Genomic DNA, 19,938 nt, shown 5'->3' on the forward strand with positions numbered 1-19,938 from the left:
TGCACTGCATATTACCACTTCAAGTTGTAAAGATACGGAATCATCTGGAAATAACGACGACTTAGTGTCTCTTTTGTAGGAGATACCTGTTGATTCTCTTCTAGACATTCCATTTTTATCTTCAATTCTATAGTCTTTTTTCTTTTTTGACTTGTCCCAGTGGTTTTTAAATAATGCTTTCTTGGGTCACACAGAGATAACAGAAGGAGACACAGATGTGTTTTGTATTGAAACTTTTCCAGGAGCTCCTCATCTACAGTGGCACTGGTCACCAGAAGGACATTTGAGGAAAATAGCCAGTTGTCTTCTGAAGCTTTCCCCAAAATTTCCTCAAGGCTGCTTTCTCTTTATCGATCTCCCTGAACCGGATATTTAAAGCCTTCTGGAGTTTTTGAATGTGGAGCTTGGTCCTCTTCTCCTCTCCAAGGTTGTACACAAGGGCCTTCCGCAGGTATACAGGATCTCCTGTTTTTATGGTGCTCTTCTTCATTGTGTAACTCATTCCACCCATGTTCAAACTCTGGCAGAGGAGGTTCAAGCTAGGAGAGTGGGACTGCCTGTAAATGTCTCAGTAAAATGATTCTCCTGTGGTTTGGAATATTAGAACCATGGCACCATGGGAACAGAGACTCACAGAATCTTGGAGCTGAATGGCATCAGAGATCCACTTAGCTCAAACCCTTATATTTATTGATAAGAAGAAGTTTTTAAGCTTGCATGTATTCTTAGTTTAGAAATAGGAATGAATATTTCAATAGACCAGAATGGCATCAGGATGACTGCTGCCATTCTGTGCTTACACTTATGTCTAATGGTAAGTGACTTTAGGTGCTCAAAATCAGGACCACAATGTTTATGGACAAAGAAAAAGAGAAAGTAGATTCAATAGTTCAGTTTAGTTTTTGAAGCTATTTGTCATTTCTTTACATATCCAGTTGAAGTTGCCAAATAATTGAGATTTTTGTCATTTGTCTAGGTATTATATTAGACTTAAGGATAAGAACTTCCTCATGAAGTGTCTACTTTTCATACAAGAGAGGACAGGAAACAGGAAAATATACACGTGTGCCAAAAAAACCCCACAGAAAATATAAACTAAAAACTAATGAGATGACGGAGATGGGAAGGGGCAAGTGGAAAGGATGGGGAAATGGGAATAGAGGAATAGGAATAGGAAGAGGGACACTTCTTTGAGTATAATGTTTAACTGTTCTTACAGTTAGAAATATGTTAATTTTTATGTGTTCAAAAATAATTAAAATAAAAAAGGATTAGGGTGTGGTACCCCACACTTTTTAATGTGTATTCTAGGATTGAGTAAGGAGTGAATATATTATGGATAATGAGACCCACGTTCTCTCTGTTGGAGAAAGAAACTACAAATAAAAGAAGAAGGCTATAATGTACTCTGTGGTGCTGGATTAGAATTAGAGATAGCAGTATGAAATTATGGTTCTATCAATCAGTGTGAATTTATGGTTCTATGAATCAGATGAATCCATGGTTCTGTGAATCAGTATGCATTCATGATTTGATGAATCAGATGAATCCATGGTTCTAAGAATCAGTATGAATTCATATGAAGAATGGCTCACTAGAAACTCTGGTCTCCAAACATGCCTTAGAGACTTGGGACTTTGTGACTCTCCCCAACGTGACTTGAGCCCCATTTACTCCTAGCCTCAAAATTCTGGAATTCGTAGATAACAGGTTTAATGTCCCCCTCTTTCGGTTTTAGCTATTATTTTCACCTAAGCCTCGATTATGTTATTTTATTCCTTTTAACCTCATTATGAGCAACACATATATAGTTCTTCCAGACCACTTTAGTCGGGAGCAGAAAACCTGAACAATGTGGAATGTTCCTAAGTAGCACATTTTTTTCCTAACAGGAGAATTTTACTAATTTTCTTTTTTAAATTGAGTTATAATTGGCTATTACATTATATTAGTTTCAGATGTACAACATAATGATTCCATATTTGTATATATTGTGAAATGATAACCACAATAAGTCTAGTTAATATCCATCCCCATACACAGTTACAATACTTTTTTCTTGTGATGAGGACTTTTAAGATCTACTCTCTTATCAACTTTCAAATATTCAATATAGTATTATTAACTATAGTCACCATGCTGTACATTACATCCCCATGATTTATTTATTTAATAACTGGAAGTTTGTACCTTCTGACCCCCTTCATCAATTTCACCCACCCAAAACCTCTGCCTCTGCCAACCATCAATCTGCTCTCTGTATTTATGAGCTCAGTTTTGTTGTTGTTGTTTTTTATGTCATTTTGTCCTGTTTTTAGATTCCACATATAAGTGACATTATATAGTATTTGTCTTTCTCTGACTTATTTCACTTAGCATAATGCCTTTAAGGTCCATCTAGTTGTCTCAAATGGCAGGATTTCCTTCATTTTTATGGCTGAATAATATTTCATTGTATATACATACCACATTTTCTTTATCCATCCATCTATTGATGGACACTTGTTTCCATGTCCTGGCAATTGTGAATAATGCTGCAATGAACATAGGGGTGCAGATATCTCTTTGAGATAGTGATTTAATTTTCTTTCAATAAATACCCTGAAGTAGGATTGCTGAATCATATGGTAGTTCTATTTTTAATTTTTTGAGGAACCTCCATATTGTTTTCTATAGTGGTTATACCAATTTACATTCCCACCAACAGTGCATAAGGGTTCCCTATTCTCCACATCCTTGCCAACACTTGTTACTTTAATTTTTTAATTAAAAAATTTTAAATTGAAGTATAATTGACTTACAACACTATGTTAGTTCCAGATGCACAACACAGTGATTCAATATTTCTATACATTACAAAATGATTAGCAGGATAAATCTAGCTACTGTTTGTCACCATACAAAGATATTACAACATACTAACTATATTCCCCATGCTGTATGTTTCATCACCATGACTCATTTATTTCATAACTGAAAGTTTGTACCTCTTAATCTCCCTCACCTATTTCACTCAACCCCCCCACCACATCCCCTTCTGGCAACCACCTGTTTGTTCTCTGTATCTATAACTCTGTTTCTGTCTTCTGTTTGTTCATTTGTTTTATTTTTTAGATTCCACATATAAGTGTAATCATACAGTATGTCTTCCTCTGTCTGACTTATTTCACTTATTTTCACTTATTTCACCTATACCCTCTAGGTCCATCTATGTTGTCACAAATGGCAAGATTTCATTCTTTTTTTAATGGTGAGTAACATTCCATTGTGTATATATAACACATCTTCTTTATCTATTCATCTGTTGATGGACACTTTGGTTGTTCCCATATCTTGGCTATTATAAATAATGCAGCAATGAACATAGGGTGCGTATGTCTTTTTGAATTAATGTTTGTTTTCTTCAGAAAAATACCCAGAAGTGGAACTGCTGTATCATATGATAGTTCTATATTTAATTATTTTGAGGAACCTCCATACTGTTTTCCATAGTTGTTGTACCAATTTACATTCCCACCAACAGTGCACAAAGATTTCCTTTTCTCCACATTCTTCATAATAGCCATTCTTTTTTTTTTTTCCATAATAGCCATTCTAGTAGGTATGAGGTGATACCCTGTGGGCTTTTTTTTTTTTTTTGTATCTCCCTACTAATTAATGATACTAAGTACCTTTCATGTATCTGTTGGCTACTTGTATGCCTTCTTTGGAAAACTGTCAAAATGGAAAACTGTCTATTCAGGTATCTGCACATTTTTTAATCAGATTACTTCTTTTTTTGCTAGTTGTATGAGTTCCTTATATATTTTGGATATTAACTCCTTATCAGATAGATGGTTTGCAAATATTTTCTCCCATTGTGTAGGCTGCCTTTGCATTTTGTTGATTGTTTATTTGGCTGTGCAAAAGCTTTTTAGTTTGATGTAGTCCCACTTATTTATTTTTGTTTTTGTTTTTGTTGCCTTTGCTTTTGGTGTCAAATCCAAAAAATCATCGCCAAGACCAATGTCAAGGAGCTTACTGCCTATGTTTTTTCCTAGGAGTTGTTATGGTTTCAGGTCTTACTTCAAGTCTTTAATCCATTTTGAGTTAAACTTATGTATGGTGTAAGATAGCGGTCCAGTTTCATTTTTTGTTTTTGTTTTTTGCATGAGGCTGTTCAGTTATCCAACACCATTTATTGAAGAGACTGTCCTTTCCCCATTGTATATGCTTATCTCCTTTGTCATAAATTAATTGACTACATATGGGTGGGTTTATTTCTGGGCTCTCTATTTTGTTCCATTGGTATAGGTATCTGTGTTGATGCCAGTACCATACTGTTTTCGTTACTATAGGTTTGTGATAAAGTTTGAAATCAGGACGTGTGAGTCCTCCAACTTTGTTCTTCTTCCTCAGGACTGCTTTGGCTATTCAGGGCCTTTTGTGGTTCCAAACAAATTTTAGGATTATTTTTTCTAATTATGTGAAAAATGCCATTGGAATTTTGAGAGGGCTGGCACTGAATCTATAAATGGCTTTGGGTAGCACAGAAATTTTAACAGTTTTATTCTTCCTTCCCATGAAAATAGGATCTCTTCACATTTATTTTGTGTCATCTTCAATTTCCTTTATCAATGTCATGTAATTTTCACTGCACAGAACTTTCACCCCCTTGGTAAATTTTGCCAAATTATTTCATTGTTTTTGATATTGTTGTAAAGAGGATTGTTTTCTTTGTAGCTTTTTCAGGTATTTGGTTGCTTGTGTATAGAAACAAAGCTAATTTTTGTATGTTGATTTTGTATCCTGCAACTTTGTTTATTAGTTCTAACAAGCTTATTTGGTGGAGTCTTTAGGATTTTTCTATATACAAGATCATATCATGTACAAACAGAGACAATCTTACTTCTTCCTGTCCAATTTGGATGTCTTTTATTTCTTTTTCATGCTTAATTGCTCTGGTGAGGACTTCTAGTACAATGTTAAATAGGAATGATGAGAGTGGATGTCCTTGTCTTGTTCCCAATCTTAGAGGAAGAGCTTTTAAACTTTCACCATTGAGGATGATGTTAGCTGTGAGCTTTTCATATATGATTTTTATTACTTCTATACTCAATTTGTGAAGAGTATTTTTTTTTAATCATGAAAAGATGTTGTATTTTCTCAAATGCTTTGTCTGTATCTATTGATATGGTCATTGACTTTATCTTTCATTCTAGTAAGGTGATGTATTACATTTATTCATTTGCATATGTTGAACCATCCTTGCATCCCAGGCATACATAAATCACACTTGATCATAGGGCATGATCCTTTTAATGTATTGTTGAATTTGATTTGCTATTTTATTTTGAGAATTTTTGTATCTATATTCATCAGGGAAATTGTCCTGTAGTTTTCTTTTCTTGTAGTATCTATGACTAGCTTTGGTATCAGGGTTATGGTGGGCTTGTAAAATGAGTTTGGGTTGTTCCCTCCACTTTAATTTTTTTGTAAGAGTTTGAGAAGTATTGGCATTAATTCTTTAAATTATTGGTAGAATTCACCAGGGGAATCTGGGCTTTTCTTTTGGAGAGGTTTTGGATTACTGATTTAATCTCCCTACTTGTTAATTGGTCTGATCAGATTTTCTAAGTCTTCATCATTCATTCAAGATGCCTTCATCTTGGTTGGTTGTATGTTTCTAGGAATTTATTTCTTCTAGGTTATACAAAACACTGGCATATAATTATCCATAGTAATCTCTTTTGATCCTTTGATTTTCTGTGATATCTGTTCTGTGTTATCTGATTTTCTGTTTTATTGTGTTATAATGTCTCCTCTTTCGTTTCTAACTATTTGAGTCTTTTTCGTTTTCTTAGTCTAGCTAAAAGTTTGTCAATTTTATTTTTTTAAAAACATTTCTTAGTTTTACTGATCTTCCTATTGTTTTACTGGTCTATATGCCATTTATTTCTGCTCTGAACCTTGTTATGTCCTTCCTTTTGCTAACTTTAGATTTGGCTTGTTCTTCTTTTTGTAATTCCTTGAGCTGTAAAGTTGACATTTTTTTGTTTGAGAAGCAAGTATATTTCCTGCTGTTGGATGGAATGTTCTATATATGTCTATTAAGTCCATTTGGTCTAAAGTATAGACCATCAAATAAAGTATATTTCCTTACTGATTCTCTGTCTGGACAACCTATCCTTTGTTGAAAGTGGTGTATTGACACACTCTACTATAATTATATTGTCTATTTCTCCCTTCTGATCTGTATTATTTGCTTAATATATTTAAGTTGGGCGCATATATATTTGTGATTGTTATATCCTCTTGGTGAGTTGGCCTCTATCTTTATACAATGACCTTCTTTTTCTCTTGTTACAGCTTTTTTTCTTATTGAAGTATAGTTGATTTACAATAATGATTTACAATATTGTGTTAGTTTCAGGTGTACAGCAAAGTAATTTGGATAGATATATATATATATTCTTTTATTTTATTATTTTCCATTATAGATTACTACAAGATATTGAATATAGTTCCCTGTGCTATACAGTAAGTCCTTGTTGTTTCTTGTTACAGCTTTTAAACTTTTCTTTGTCTCATGTTACAGTCTATTTTGTCTAATATAAGTATAGCTATCCTGCTTTCTTTTGTTTTCCATTTGCATGAAATATCTTTTTTCCATCTCTTCAATTTCAGTCTATATGTATCCTTGAAGCTGAAGTGATTCTCTTGTAGCAGCATATGTCTTTGATTGGATAATTTAATCCATTTACATTTAGAGTAATTTTGATGGATATGCCATTTTTTTAACATCTTTACTGAAGTATAATTGCTTTACAATGTTGTGTTAGTTTCTGCTGTACAACAAAGTGAATCAGCTATATATATATACATATATCCCCATATCCCCTCCTCCCTCTTGAGCCTCCCTCCCACCCTCCCTATCCCACCCCTCTGGGTGGTCACAAAGCATCGAGCTGATCTCCCTGTGCTATGCAGCAACTTTCCACTAGCCATCCATTTTACATTTAGTAGTGTATATATGTCAATGCTACTCTCTCACTTCATCCCAGCTTCTCCTCCCCACCCATGTCCTCAAGTCTGTTCTCTACATCTGCATCTTTATTCCTGCCCTGCCACTAGGTTTAGCAGTTCCGTTTTATTAGATTCCATATATATGCATTAGCATATGGTATTTGTTTTTCTCCTTCTGACTTACTTCACTCTGTATGACAGACTCTAGGTCCATCCACCTCATTACAAATAACTCAATTTCGTTCCTTTTTACGGCTGAGTAATATTCCATTGTATATATGTGCCACATTTTCTTTCTTCATTCATCTGTCGATGGACATTTAGATGGCTTCGATGTCCTGGCTATTGTAAATAGTGCTGCAATGAACACTGTGGTACATGTGTCTTTTTGAATTATGGTTTTCTCAGGGTATATGCCCAGTAGTGGGATTGCTGGGTCATATGGTAGCTCTATTTTTAGTTTTTTAAGGAACCTCCATACTGTTCTCCATCGTGGCTGTATCAATTTACATTCTCACCAACAGTGCAGGAGGATTCCCTTTTCTCCACACCCTCTCCAGCATTTATTGTTTCTAGATTTTTTGGTGATGTCCATTCTGATTGGTGCGAAGTGATACCTCATTGTAGTTTTGATTTGCATTATCTCTAATGATTAGTGATGTTGAGCATCTTTTCATGTGTTTGTTGGTAATCTGTATGTCTCCTTTGGAGAAATGTCTATTTAGGTCTTCTGCCCATTTTTGGATTGGGTTGTTTGTTTTTTGATATTGAGCTGCATGAGCTGCTTGTATATTTTGGAGATTAATCCTTTGTCAGTTGCTTCATTTGCAAATATTTTCTCCCATTCTGAGGGTTGTCTGGGTATGCCATATTATTAACATTTTCTTGCTCTTTTGTAGTTCCCTTGTTCCTTTCTTCCTCTCTTGCTGTCTTCCTTTGTGAAATGATTTTCCATTATATATGCTGTGATTCTCTTTATCTTTTGTGTATCTACTGTAGGTGTTTGCTTTGCAGTTACAATGAGGCTTACACAAAACATCTTATAGATAAAAAGTTTATTTTGAGCTGATAAAAACTTAAGTTTGATCTCATAAAATCCGATCCTTTTACTTTTTCCTCTCTTATATTTTCAATGTCACAATTTACCTCTTTTTATATTGTTTGTTCATTAACAAATTATTATAGTGTTTTTACTAGAGTTGAAGTCATTAATACGCTACCATATTATAGTGTTAGAATGGCCTGAATTTGACTACATATTTATCTCTACCAGTGTGTTGTATATTTTCATATGTTTTCATGTGACTCACTAGCATCCTTTCATTTCAGCTTGAAGAACTCCTTTCAGCATTTCTTGTAAGGCAGATCTAGTGGTGATGAGTTTTCTCAGCTTTTGTGTGTTTGGAGAAGTCTTTATCTCCTTCATTTTTAAAGGACATCTTTGCTGGATAAAGTATTCTTTGTTGGCAGTTTTTTCTTTCTTCACTTTGAATTTATCATCTCACTCTCTCCTAGTCTGTTTCTGCTGAGAAATCTGATGATAGCCCTTTGGGTGTTCCCTTGTAGGTGATACGCTTCTTTTCTCTTGCTGCTTTTAAGATTCTCTCTAAATATAATCTAACCCAACCTACAAAATAAAACTGATGTTTTGACAGTTTTATTATAATGTGTCTTGGAGGAGATCTTTTTAGAGTCGAATTTCTTTGGGTACCTATGGGCTTCATGGACTTGGATGGCCAAATTTCTTCCCACATTTGGGAAGTTATCTACTATTATATCTTTAAATAAACTTTCTGCCCCCTTCTCACTCTTCTCCTCTGGGACTATAATAATTATTAGGTTACTTCTCTTGATGGTATCACAAAATACATGTAGGCTTTCTTCACTCTTTTTTATTCTATATTCGTTTTTTTTCTCCTCTGACTGGATAATTTCAATGGTCCTGTCTTCTACTTCATATAATCCTCTGCTTGATCCATTCTGATGTTGATGCTCTATTGCATTTTTCATTTCATTCATTGCATTCTTCAGCTCCTTAATTTATTTTGATTCTTTTTATGATTTCTATCTCGTTTTCTTGATTTTTTGAATTGTCTTTTTGTGTTTTCTTGTAGCTCACTGAGCTTCCTTAAAAAGCTAATTTGAATTCTTTATGAACTAAATCACATATCTCCATGTCTTTGGGATTTGTTATTGGAAGATCATTGTGATCCTTTTGTGCCATCATGTTTCCTTGAGTTTTCATGTTCCTTGGAGACTTGTGTTGCTGTCTTCACATCTGAACTATCAGTCACTTCTTTTGGTCTTTGAGAAATGCCTTCCGTTAGCCCTGCTAGGGATTCTGTGGCTTCCTTAGACATTCTGTGGGTATGCTTCACACTTATTCCTTCTTGTGACATTATTAAGCTTGTATGCCTTCCCTCAATCCTGCAATGCACCAGGCTGGGCTTTTGCTTTCCCAAGAGCAGTGCTAAATGCTTAAGAGAGACCTGGGTCTCTCTCAGGTCTGCAGACTCAGGCTGGCTTTCTACATATGCTCATTAGTCATCTGCAAAACCCTGTTCTCTAAACTGTTAGGAGACTGCACAGAGAGCCAACCAAGGAGTGGAAGTGTGTGGGGGTGATGTGTGTGTAGCACTGTAAATACCCATGGGGCAATTGGGGTAATACATGGGTGAGTGGTCCAGCAGCTTGTTGGTGGGTCTCCCAATGGAGTCTGTGGTGTGGTTAGTAGAATCCACATCCCTTTGATACCATCTGAGCCCTAGCTGATGTGCTACCTACTCACCACCCCCCCGTCACGCAGCTCATGACTCAGTTACTCTGGATGGGGCAAGAGAAATAATGTTCTTCTTTGGGAGCTTCCTGCACAGCAGGGTAAGCTGAGTGCTCACTTACACACCCTCACTCTCCCCCAAGGGAGAAATCATGGGCCAAGAAGGGCTCTCTCTTTGCCTTAAACTGTGATTCTTTGGAGGAGGGGTGACACAGGTAAAGTCTTAATTGTTCCTCTTATCTTCCCCAATGTATTCAATCTTGGATTATTTTGCTCCAACAGTGTGCCAGAGCTTCTTCACTGGAAACCTGGATTCTCACAAAGACTCTTTTATTGTGGGTGATTATCTAAGCCACTGTTCTCCAGGGGCTCTTGGACCATGGCCAAGAGGAGCTGGAGCTGGAACACAGGCCACTTCAGGGTCCACAGCTGGACCAAGGTCTGTATGCCCATTACTGGATACACAAGTATGTGAGACTCCTCTCTGGCCACTTGTTGTTTGGTGCTGGATTCCACAGCTCCCACAAAAACACTTTTGTCTATGGACAGATGCCCAATTGTTATTGAGAGTGGGATATAATGAGGGACAACTTATTCGACCTTCTTGTTGATGTCACTTCTTGTAGGCTGCTGTTAAAGAAAAAAAGTATTCTGATTTTTATTATAGATAGTAAGGAACTCCTTATTCAGGACTGTTGGAATGGACGTCAATATTATTTCAATAGGGGAAAGTGACTGGGATCATCTATGAACACAAAAAGGAAAAGTGGCGATTTATAGCCAAGGAGCAGGTTGAGGGGTCAGTGGGTAGAAATTACTGGGAAGGTGGAGTACTTTTTGCTAAACTAATCTAGCAGAATTTTTGATGAAGGGAGGCCAGAGTGATCAGACATCACTTGGAGGATAGTGGGGGAGGAAGAATTTGGTCATATATCAAGGGTGATCAAATATGGAGGATTCTGGCTAAACTGATTTGACAGGATTCTTGATAAAACTAGGCAATGCAAAGATGGACACAGAATCCCAAAGTCAGGACCTAGTTGAGAAGAGGGTTCAGAGGAGCCTGACTAAAGTTTGGTTAAAAAAGGAATCTTTGCAACTAGAGATTATCATAATAAGTGAAGTAAGTCAGAAAGACAAATACCATATGATATCACTTGTATGTGGAATCTAAAATATGACACAAATGAACCTATCTACAAAACAGAAATAGACTCACAGACATAGAGAACAGAATTGTGGTTGCTGAGGGGGAGGGTGTTGGGGGAGGGATGGAGTGGAAGGTTGGGGTTAGCAGATGTAAGCTATTATGTATAGAATGGATAAACAACAAGGTCCTACTGTATAGCACAGAGAACTATATTCAATATCCTATGATAAACCATAATGGAAAAGAATATAAAAAAGAATGTATATATATATATATATATATATATATATATATATATGACTGAATCATTTTGCTGTACCACAGAAATTAATACAACATTGTAAATCAACTATACTTTAATAAAAAAAATAAAAATAAAGAAAAAAAGAAAAAAAAAGAATCTTTGTCACTGCTCAACTGAGTCTCCCCATTCTGTAAGAGATTGCATTGGCCTGTCCTTTTAGAGGGTGTCCCTGGCAAAGAGTCCAGGTGTCTGTCTCAGGTGCACTATAGGAACCCACTGGGTTCATCATGGGGTGCTCTCATGGAAGCCATGGCACACAAAAGAGCTTAAATGTTGCTTGAAGGCAAATTTTTCTGTTGTTGCTTAAGTTGCTTCTGTTGCATTTCATACTTCAATACAGTAGAGTATAAGGTATCCCATTGATGAAGACTGGTGGCTCAGTGTTTAATGAAAAAGGGAAAGGGTGTTAAAGAAAAAATAATATTCTAACTTTTAAACAAGAAAATTATTCATGACGCTTGTTAAAGAAGGGTAAGACTTTATTCAAGGGGGACCATCACGATGGTTGTAGGGACCACTGCAATAGGGTCTTGAAGTGGCAGGTGGAGAGACTGGGCTTAATTTTGAATATAGCATGGGTAAGTAGGGATTTATACCCAAGGAGCAGCGTGTGGGTCAGTGGATGGAAAACTACTAAGAGGAACATCAGTGGTAAGGGGTTTCTGGCTAAGCTTACCTAACAGGATTCTTGCTAATGGCAGGCTTGGGTAATCAGACATCACCAGGAGAGTGGTGGAGAATGAGGAACCTAATTAGATATCCAGGGTGATCAGATATCAAGGCTGGGGGATTCTGGCCACACTGATGTGGCAAGATTCTTGCTAAAATCAGACAATGCAGATAGGAATATAGAAGAAAGCCTAGTTGGAAAGTTTAGGGGAGCCTAATAGAGTTTGGTCAAGGTAAGAAGCTTTGTCAAAGAGAAGGAGCACTTCATTCTCATTCCCCCTAAGACAGCTGAGGAGGTTTATCAACTGATTTGAGATTACAGATCTCCTGCTTGGAATCTCCTAAGTGCTGCTGCCCATTAGCATGCTAAAAGTCTCCTAATCAAAACCACACTGTCACAAAATCAGGATGCCACAACCACTGCTCTCTTGGATGTGGACCCTGGGCCCTCTAAAGTTGACTGGGACACCCTAGAAAGGGAGGCCACCGCTTGCAGCAGGGGTCACTCAGGACCACTAGGACACCTAAAGAAAGAAAAAAAGGGGAAAATGGCTGGGGACAGAAAGGAGACCAAAATGAGAAGAAAAAAGATAGAAAAAATTCTACACACCTAAGGTACAAGCCATTCTAAAAATTTTTGTTTGTAAAAAAACAATAAATCTTACCTCAGTTTGGTTCCCTGGCATTGTCTTTGCGTCAGAGTTTTGTGAGCAGGATGTTTTCTTTTAAAAAGAACTGGGAAAAAAAAAAAAAAAGGGAGCATCATTGGGCTGAGTAGAAATCACTCAGGTTCCCAAACAGTTTCACTGGATCTAATGTGCAGTCATAGGGCTAAAAATTAATTCTTGATAGAATTGTCTTCAGGCTGATTTGTCCCTTGCTTGATTTGGCCACTGGATATGAAGCCTATCCAGGGAGAGATAAAAATTGGCAGGGCACTGTGTATAGCTAAAGCAACCCTAAGGGACCAGCAGCCAAAGCTGTCTTCCAACAGCACATCAGCAACCAGTAAAGTAGGTACTTTGCTGAGACAGGATCTAGGTTGCAGGTGCCAGTATTCTACAGAGTCCACCCCATACACCTTGAATCCTTTTTTTTTTTAAATAGTTATGAATTACTCTTTATTTATTCATGGAAAGGTATTTTATTTTAAATATAACAGTGTATACATGTCAATCCCAAGCTTCCAATCTATCCCTCCCCCCCACCCTTCCCCCTGGTAACCATAAGTTCATTCTCTAAGTCTGTGAGTCTGTTTCTGTTCTGTAAATAAGTTCATTTTTGTCATTCTTTTCGATTCTGCAAATAAGCGATATTGTATGATATTTGTCTTTCTCTGTCTTACTTAACTTAGTATGATAATCTCCAGTTCCATCCATTTTAATTTTCATCCTGAGGGTGGGAGAAAAATGTGCATGTTCAGGTTGTGGGAGTTGTGTGTGTGTGTGTTCAAGATAGTGTGTCTGTCTGTGTGCACACTTCAGGTTGGCAGTGTGTGAAAATGGGATTTGAGGGGCTATGTATACATTAAGGAAGCTTGAAATCTCCTGTTTGTGGTGGGGTTGAGGGTATGTATGAAGGTATATGTGAAGGTTCTTGTGGGTTATGTTGCAAGCTAGAGTTTGGGTGGTTTATGTGAATATTCAGACTGTAGGGAGAGTGCATGTGTATCTGAGGAGGGTAAGGCTATGTGAAATACATGTTGAATTCTGCTGGGATAGGGTATGTGTGAATTCATAGCTTGTGAAGGTTTTATGCATGTATTTGAGAAGGCTAGGATGACGTATATATGCATTTGGGGATGGGGATTGGTGTGTCTATGTGTATTTGGGTCATGTAAGGTTCTAGATGTGTGTATTTTTAACTATAGGGAGTTGGGGATGCATATTTTGGGAGTTTTGAGGGGATGTGGGTGTGTGTGTGTATTTTGGGGGCTGAATGGTTGTATCTATTCTGAGTCCAGCTGGGTGTGATAGGCATTTTTCCAGAGTATTAATATATTGTATGTTTATATGGGTGGAGTTTGGAGGTATCTGTGAATGTATGTGTGTGTGAGCATGTGTATGTGTGGAATGTAGTGTTTTCTATGCTTTGGTATGTGGGGTATGCTGGAGTATCCAATGTAACAAATAATTCAGTGACTTCCAACAACAAAGGTTTGTTTCTCATTTATGTTTCATATCCTCCATTGGTTAGTTTTAGATTGGTTCCCTGTCCTCTTCACCTTGGATCTAGATGGATGAAGCAGCCCCATCTGGAACAGCAACAGAGGGGAATGTGTCTTATCAGAAGTTATACATGGCATTTTCACTCACATTTTATTGGCCGGAGTAAGTTACATGGCTACACCTGAGTTCAACTGGGTGGTATGTATACTCTCTTAGACAGAAACACCACAGAAAGGGGCAGTACATATTCTTCTTAATGATACAGTCTACCACATTGTGTCTGTTCAGAGCCTGTTCCTTTGCTGTGTGTGTATTTTGCTAAGGAGCATGAGGAAGCTAAGGGCAAATGTGTTTAGGTGTGTAAAGGCCAATGTATGATTAAGGCCACATTGTCACGTGTGGGTTGTTTCATAACAGATTTATGGCTTCACATCTGGGGAGGTGAATGTTTGGGTTGAGTGTTGTTCAAGTGCTCTATATCCTTATTGAGCTTCTAACCATTACTGAAAGTGCAGTGTTGAAGTCTACTCACATTGTAGAGCTGTCTATTTCTCCCTTCAATTATGACAATGTTTGCTTCATATATATGGGAGCTTTGCTGTTTGTTGCACATATAATTGTAATATCTTCCTGTTGGATTGACTTTTATCATTATATAATGTCCTTCTTGCCTCTTTTTTATTTTTAATTTTTAATTTTAATTAATTTATTTATTTATGGCTGTGTTGGGTCTTTGTTTCTTTGTGAGGGCTTTCTCTAGCTGTGGCAAGTGGGGGCCACTCTTCATTGCGGTGCGCGGGCCTCTCACTATCGCGGCCTCTCTTGTTGTGGAGCACAGGCTCCAGATGCGCAGGCTCAGTAATTGTGGCTCACGGGCCCAGATGCTCCACAGCATGTGGGATCTTCCCAGACCAGGGCTCGAACCCGTGTCCCCTGCATTGGCAGGCAGATTCTCAACCACTGTGCCACCAGGGAAGCCCCCTTCTTGTCTCTTGTTACAATTTTTTTTTAACTAAAGTCTATTTTGTCTGATATTAGTATAACCACCTCTGCTCTCTTTTGATATTTGCATGGAATATCTTTTTCCATCCTTTGAACCTATTTGTGTCTTTAGGTAGGTGAGTCTCTTGTAGAGAGCATGCAGTTATATCCTGTTTTGTTTTTTTAAATCCACTCTGCCAGTCTATGTCTTTTGATTGGAGAGTTTAACACATTTACATTTATAGTAATTAGTGTTGGTGAAGGACTTAACTGTTGCCATTTTATTTGTTGTCCTTAAGTCTTATAGAATATTTTGTCCCTTATTTCCTCCATTAATGCCTCCCCTTGTGTTCAGTTAATTTTTGTAGTAACACGTTTGGATTCTCTTCTCATTCCCTTTTGTGTATATTCTATAGATATTATCTTTGTGGTTAACATTGGGGATGTTATAACATTCTAAAGTTATAACTATTTAAAATTCATACCAAACCAATTTTGATCACATAAAAAAACTTTACTCCTTTACATCTCTGCCCCCCCTTTATTTTATTGATGTTGTAAGTTGCATCTTTATATACTGTGTACCTACTAACATATTTATAAATATATTTTATGCTTTTGTCTTTTAAATCCTGTAGAATAAAAAGTGGAGTTACAGGCTCAAATGACAAAGTAATGATTTTTATATTTGGCCATATATTTACCTTTATGGGAGAACTTTATATTTTCATATGGCTTCTAGTTATTGTCTAGAATCCTTTAATTTGATCTTGAATGACTTTAGAATTTTTTTTAGGGCAGGCCTAGTGGTAATGTATTCCCTCAGGTTTTATCTGGAATGTCTTAATTTCTCCCTCATTTCTGAAGGATAGTTTTGCCAGATATAGAAATTTTGGTTCACAATTTTTCTTTCTGCATTTTATCAGCATTTTAGTAAATATATAATCCCACTACTATATGGACTGTGTAAGAGTCCTGCCAAGAAATCTGCTAATATTCTATTGAGGATCCCTTGTATGTGCTGAGTCACTTTTCTCCTGCTGCTTTCAAGATTCTCTTGTTGCCTTTGTCTTTTGACAGTTTGATTATAAAGTGTCTCACTGTGAGTCCCTTTTTGTCCTACTTGGAGTTGGTTGAGCCTCTTGTATTTCTATATCCATGCATTTCCTCAAGTTTAGGAAGTTTGGGGTGATTATTTCTTCAAATAATCTCTCTGACCCTTATTCTTTCTCTTGCTCTTCTCCTTTAAGATCCCCATAATGTATATATTAGTCTGTTTGATGGTATCCCATACATCCCTTAGACTCTGTTCACCTTTATTTTCTTATTTCTCAGATTCAATAATTTCAAGTGACCTGTATTCAAGTTCACTGATTCTTTCTTCTGCCTGTTGGCATCTGTTTTTGAACTCCTTTAGTGAGTTTTTCAATTCAGCTACTGAATTTTTAGATCCAGAATTTGGTTTTCTTTATAATTTCTCTTTGTCAATGTTCTCATTTTGTTTATATACTGTTCCCCTGATTTCCTTTAGTTCTTTATCCATGCTCTCCTTTTTGCTCTTTGAGAATATTTAAGACAGTTATTTTCAAGATTTTTCAGGGACAATTTGTGGATATTTATATTGTTTTCTTAAATGGGCCTGAAAGTATGTTGGTATTAAAGGAAAAAAAGTTTGAAATCTAAGGAGAAAAAAGCTTATCTGTGGAAAATTCTCCCAAGTATTAGGTCATCAGATGTGTAAATCTGTAAGCTACATATTTGGTTTGAATATCTTCCCAGTCAAAACAGAAGTTTTAACCTGTACTTATTAATGCAATAAACACACACACACACTTACTTTTTGAAAATCAGAATGCCTATGTTTGTAGGATAAAGACTTCTGGCAGTACTACAGTGATTCCATTTGTGTATGAAGTCACACATTTTATAAGCCCAACATAATGGGCTCTATCTTAGGGTATCTGATATTTGCTATCATAATGAAGTCTAACAGTTTCATATAAAAGAACAGAAAATTGACCACTTATATGAAATTAGCTGAAATCCTGTAGCTAATAAATGAAATAATTTTGATAGGGTTTTTCTTAAATTTGACAACAATCCCAAAATTTTCCATAACATTACCACTAATGATTTGTGAAGCTAATGAATTTTCTATGCCACCTATAATAAACACAGTCAAGCATGACATCAGAATCTATTTTCTCTATAGAAAAAAAAAAAACCCTGCAAACTTACTTTCAAATGAGAACCAATCAAAGAATAAGCAGCCATTGAAGTATAGAAAAATATATTACAGAATACACTAGACAATTAATATAAACATTATGGTATTTTATATACTTTGTGATATTTCTGTAGTTTTCAAAACTTTCTTAAATATGTAATTCATGAAAAGAGGAACCAAGATGGCAGAGTAGAAGGACGTGCTCTCACTCCCTCTTGCGAGAACACCAGAATCACAACTAGCTGCTGGACAATCATTGACAGGAAGACACTGGAACTCACCAAAAAAGATACCCCACATCGAAAGACAAAGGAGAAGCCACAATGAGACGGTAGGAGGGGCGCAATCAGATTAAAATCAAGTCCCATAACTGGTGGGTGGGTGACTCACAGACTGGCGAACACTTATACCACAGAAGTCCGCCCACTGGAGGGAAGGTTCTGAGCCCCACGTCAGGCTTCCCAACCTGGGGGTCCGACAACGGGAGGAGGAATTCATAGAGAATCAGACTTTGAAACCTAGTGGGAATTGATTGCAGGACTTTGACAGGACTGGGGGAAACAGAGACCCCACTCTTGGAGGGCGCACACAGAATAGCGTGCGCATTGGGACCCAGGGGAAGGAGCAGTGACCCTGGGGGAGACTGAACCAGACCTACCTGCTAGTGTTGGAGGGTCTCCTGCAGGGGCGGGGGCTGGCTCTGTTTCACCGTGGGGACAAGGACACTGGCAGCGGAGGTTCTGGGAAGTACTCCTTGGTGTGAGCCCTCCCAGAGTCTGCCATTAGCCCCACCAAAGAGCCCAGGTAGGCTCCAGCGTTGGGTTGCCTCAGGCAAAACAACCAACAGGGAGGGAACCCAGCCACACCCATCAACAGTCAAGTGGATTAAAGTTTTACGGAGCTCTGTCCACCACAGCAACAGTCAGCTCTACCCACCACCAGAGCCTCCCATCAAGCCTCTTAGATAGCCTCAACCACCAGAGGGCAGACAGCAGAAGCAAGAAAAACTATAATCCTGCAGCCTGTGGAACAAAAACCAGATTCACAGAAAGATAGACAAGATGAAAAGGCAGAGGGCTACATACCAGATGAAGGAACAAGATAAAACCCCAGAAAAAGAACTAAATGAAGTGGAGATAGGAAACCTTCAGGAAAAAGAATTCAGTATAATGATAGTGAAGATGATCCAGGACCTCGGAAAAAGAATGGAGGCAAAGATCGAGAAGATGCAAGAAATGTTTAACAAAGACCTAGAAGAATTAAAGAACAAACAAACAGATATGAACAATACAATAACTGAAATGAAAACTACACTAGAAGGAATCAATAGCAGAATAACGGAGGCAGAAGAACGGATAAGTGACCTGGAAGACAGAATGGTGGAATTCACTGCTGTGGAACAGACTAAAGAAAAAAGAATGAAAAGAAATGAAGACAGCCTAAGAGACCTCTGGGACAACATTAAACGCAACAACATTTGCATTATAGGGGTCCCAGAAGGAGAAGAGAGAGAGAAAGGACCAGAGAAAATATTTGAAGAGATTATAATCGAAAACTTCCCTAACATGGGAAAGGAAATAGCCACCCAAGTTCAGGAAGCACAGAGAGTCCCATACAGGATAAACCCAAGGAGAAACACACCGAGACACACAGTAATCAAATTGGCAAAAATTAAAGACAAAGAAAAATTATTGAAAGCAGCAAGGGAAAAATGACAAATAACATACAAGGGAACTCCCATAAAGTTAACAGCTGATTTCTCAGCAGAAACTATACAAGCCAGAAGGGAGTGGCATGATATACTTAAAATGATGAAAGGGAAGAACCTACAACCAAGATTACTCTACCCAGCAAGGATCTCATTTAGATTTGATGGAGAAATCAAAAGCTTTACAGACAAGCAAAAGCTACGAGAATTCAGCATCACCAAACCAGCTCTACAACAAATGCTAAAGGAACTTCTCTAAGTGGGAAATACAAGAGAAGAAAAGGACCTACAAAAACAAACCCAAAACAATTAAGTAAATGGTCATAGGAACATACATATCGATAATTACCTTAAACGTGAATGGATTAAATGCTCCAGCCAAAAGACACAGGCTTGCTGAATGGATACAAAGACAAGACCCATATATATGCTGTCTACAAGAGACCCACTTCAGACCTAGGGACACATACAGACTGAAAGTGAGGGGATGGAAAAAGATATTCCATGCAAATGGAAATCAAAAGAAAGCTGGAGTAGCTATACTCATATCAGATAAAATAGACTTTAAAATAAAGAATATTACAAGAGACAAGGAAGGACACTACATAATGATCAAGGGATCAATCCAAGAAGAAGATATAACAATTATAAATATATATGCACCCAACATAGGAGCACCACAATACATAAGGCAACTGCTAACAGCTATAAAAGAGGAAATCGACAGTAACACGATAATAGTGGGGGACTTTAACACCTCATTTACACCAATGGACAGATCATCCAAAATGAAAATAAATAAGGAAACAGAAGCTTTAAATGACACAATAGACCAGATAGATTTAATTGATATTTATAGGACATTCCATCCAAAAACAGCAGATTACATGTTCTTCTCAAGTGCGCACGGAACATTCTCCAGGATAGATCACATCTTGGGTCACAAATCA

At 37.2% G+C, this 19,938-nt stretch overlaps 2 protein-coding genes across 16 annotated transcripts in view; one reads left to right on the top strand and one right to left on the bottom strand.

The window, feature by feature from the left end:
- The window catches only part of LOC309632967 (uncharacterized protein), a 112,396-nt gene that overhangs the window by 44,386 nt on the left and 48,072 nt on the right, over window positions 1-19,938 (bottom strand). For 5 of the 13 annotated variants that reach the window (XR_014247217.1, XR_014247218.1, XR_014247220.1 and 2 more), the window contains one exon: window positions 12,570-12,639. The exons of 2 other annotated variants lie outside the window; for them this stretch is intronic. The gene's annotated coding sequence lies outside the window, so the exon portion shown is untranslated. Of the gene's footprint in view, window positions 1-10,213; window positions 11,984-12,569; window positions 12,640-13,249; window positions 13,272-14,061; window positions 14,159-19,938 lie in introns of those variants that run through there. 6 more of the 13 variants (XR_014247227.1, XR_014247228.1, XR_014247229.1 and 3 more) reach the window with 4 other exon arrangements.
- LOC309632961 (uncharacterized protein) overlaps window positions 1-19,938 on the top strand; it is a 53,554-nt gene that overhangs the window by 28,084 nt on the left and 5,532 nt on the right. Inside the window, exons 2-4 of one of the 3 annotated variants that reach the window (XR_014247189.1) lie at window positions 6,480-6,519; window positions 10,064-10,220; window positions 14,101-14,421. Coding sequence is in view for 1 of the 3 variants with exons in the window: in XM_082401080.1 (XP_082257206.1) it covers window positions 3,203-3,250; window positions 10,064-10,220; window positions 14,101-14,234 (339 nt within the window). In the remaining 2 variants the exon portion in view is untranslated. Of the gene's footprint in view, window positions 1-3,202; window positions 3,251-6,479; window positions 6,520-10,063; window positions 10,221-14,100; window positions 14,422-19,938 lie in introns of those variants that run through there. The other 2 variants (XM_082401080.1, XR_014247190.1) reach the window with 2 other exon arrangements.

This window comes from Balaenoptera borealis (genome assembly GCF_965194805.1).
Source record: "Balaenoptera borealis genome assembly, chromosome: 8".
NCBI classification, from domain to species: domain Eukaryota; kingdom Metazoa; phylum Chordata; class Mammalia; order Artiodactyla; family Balaenopteridae; genus Balaenoptera; species Balaenoptera borealis.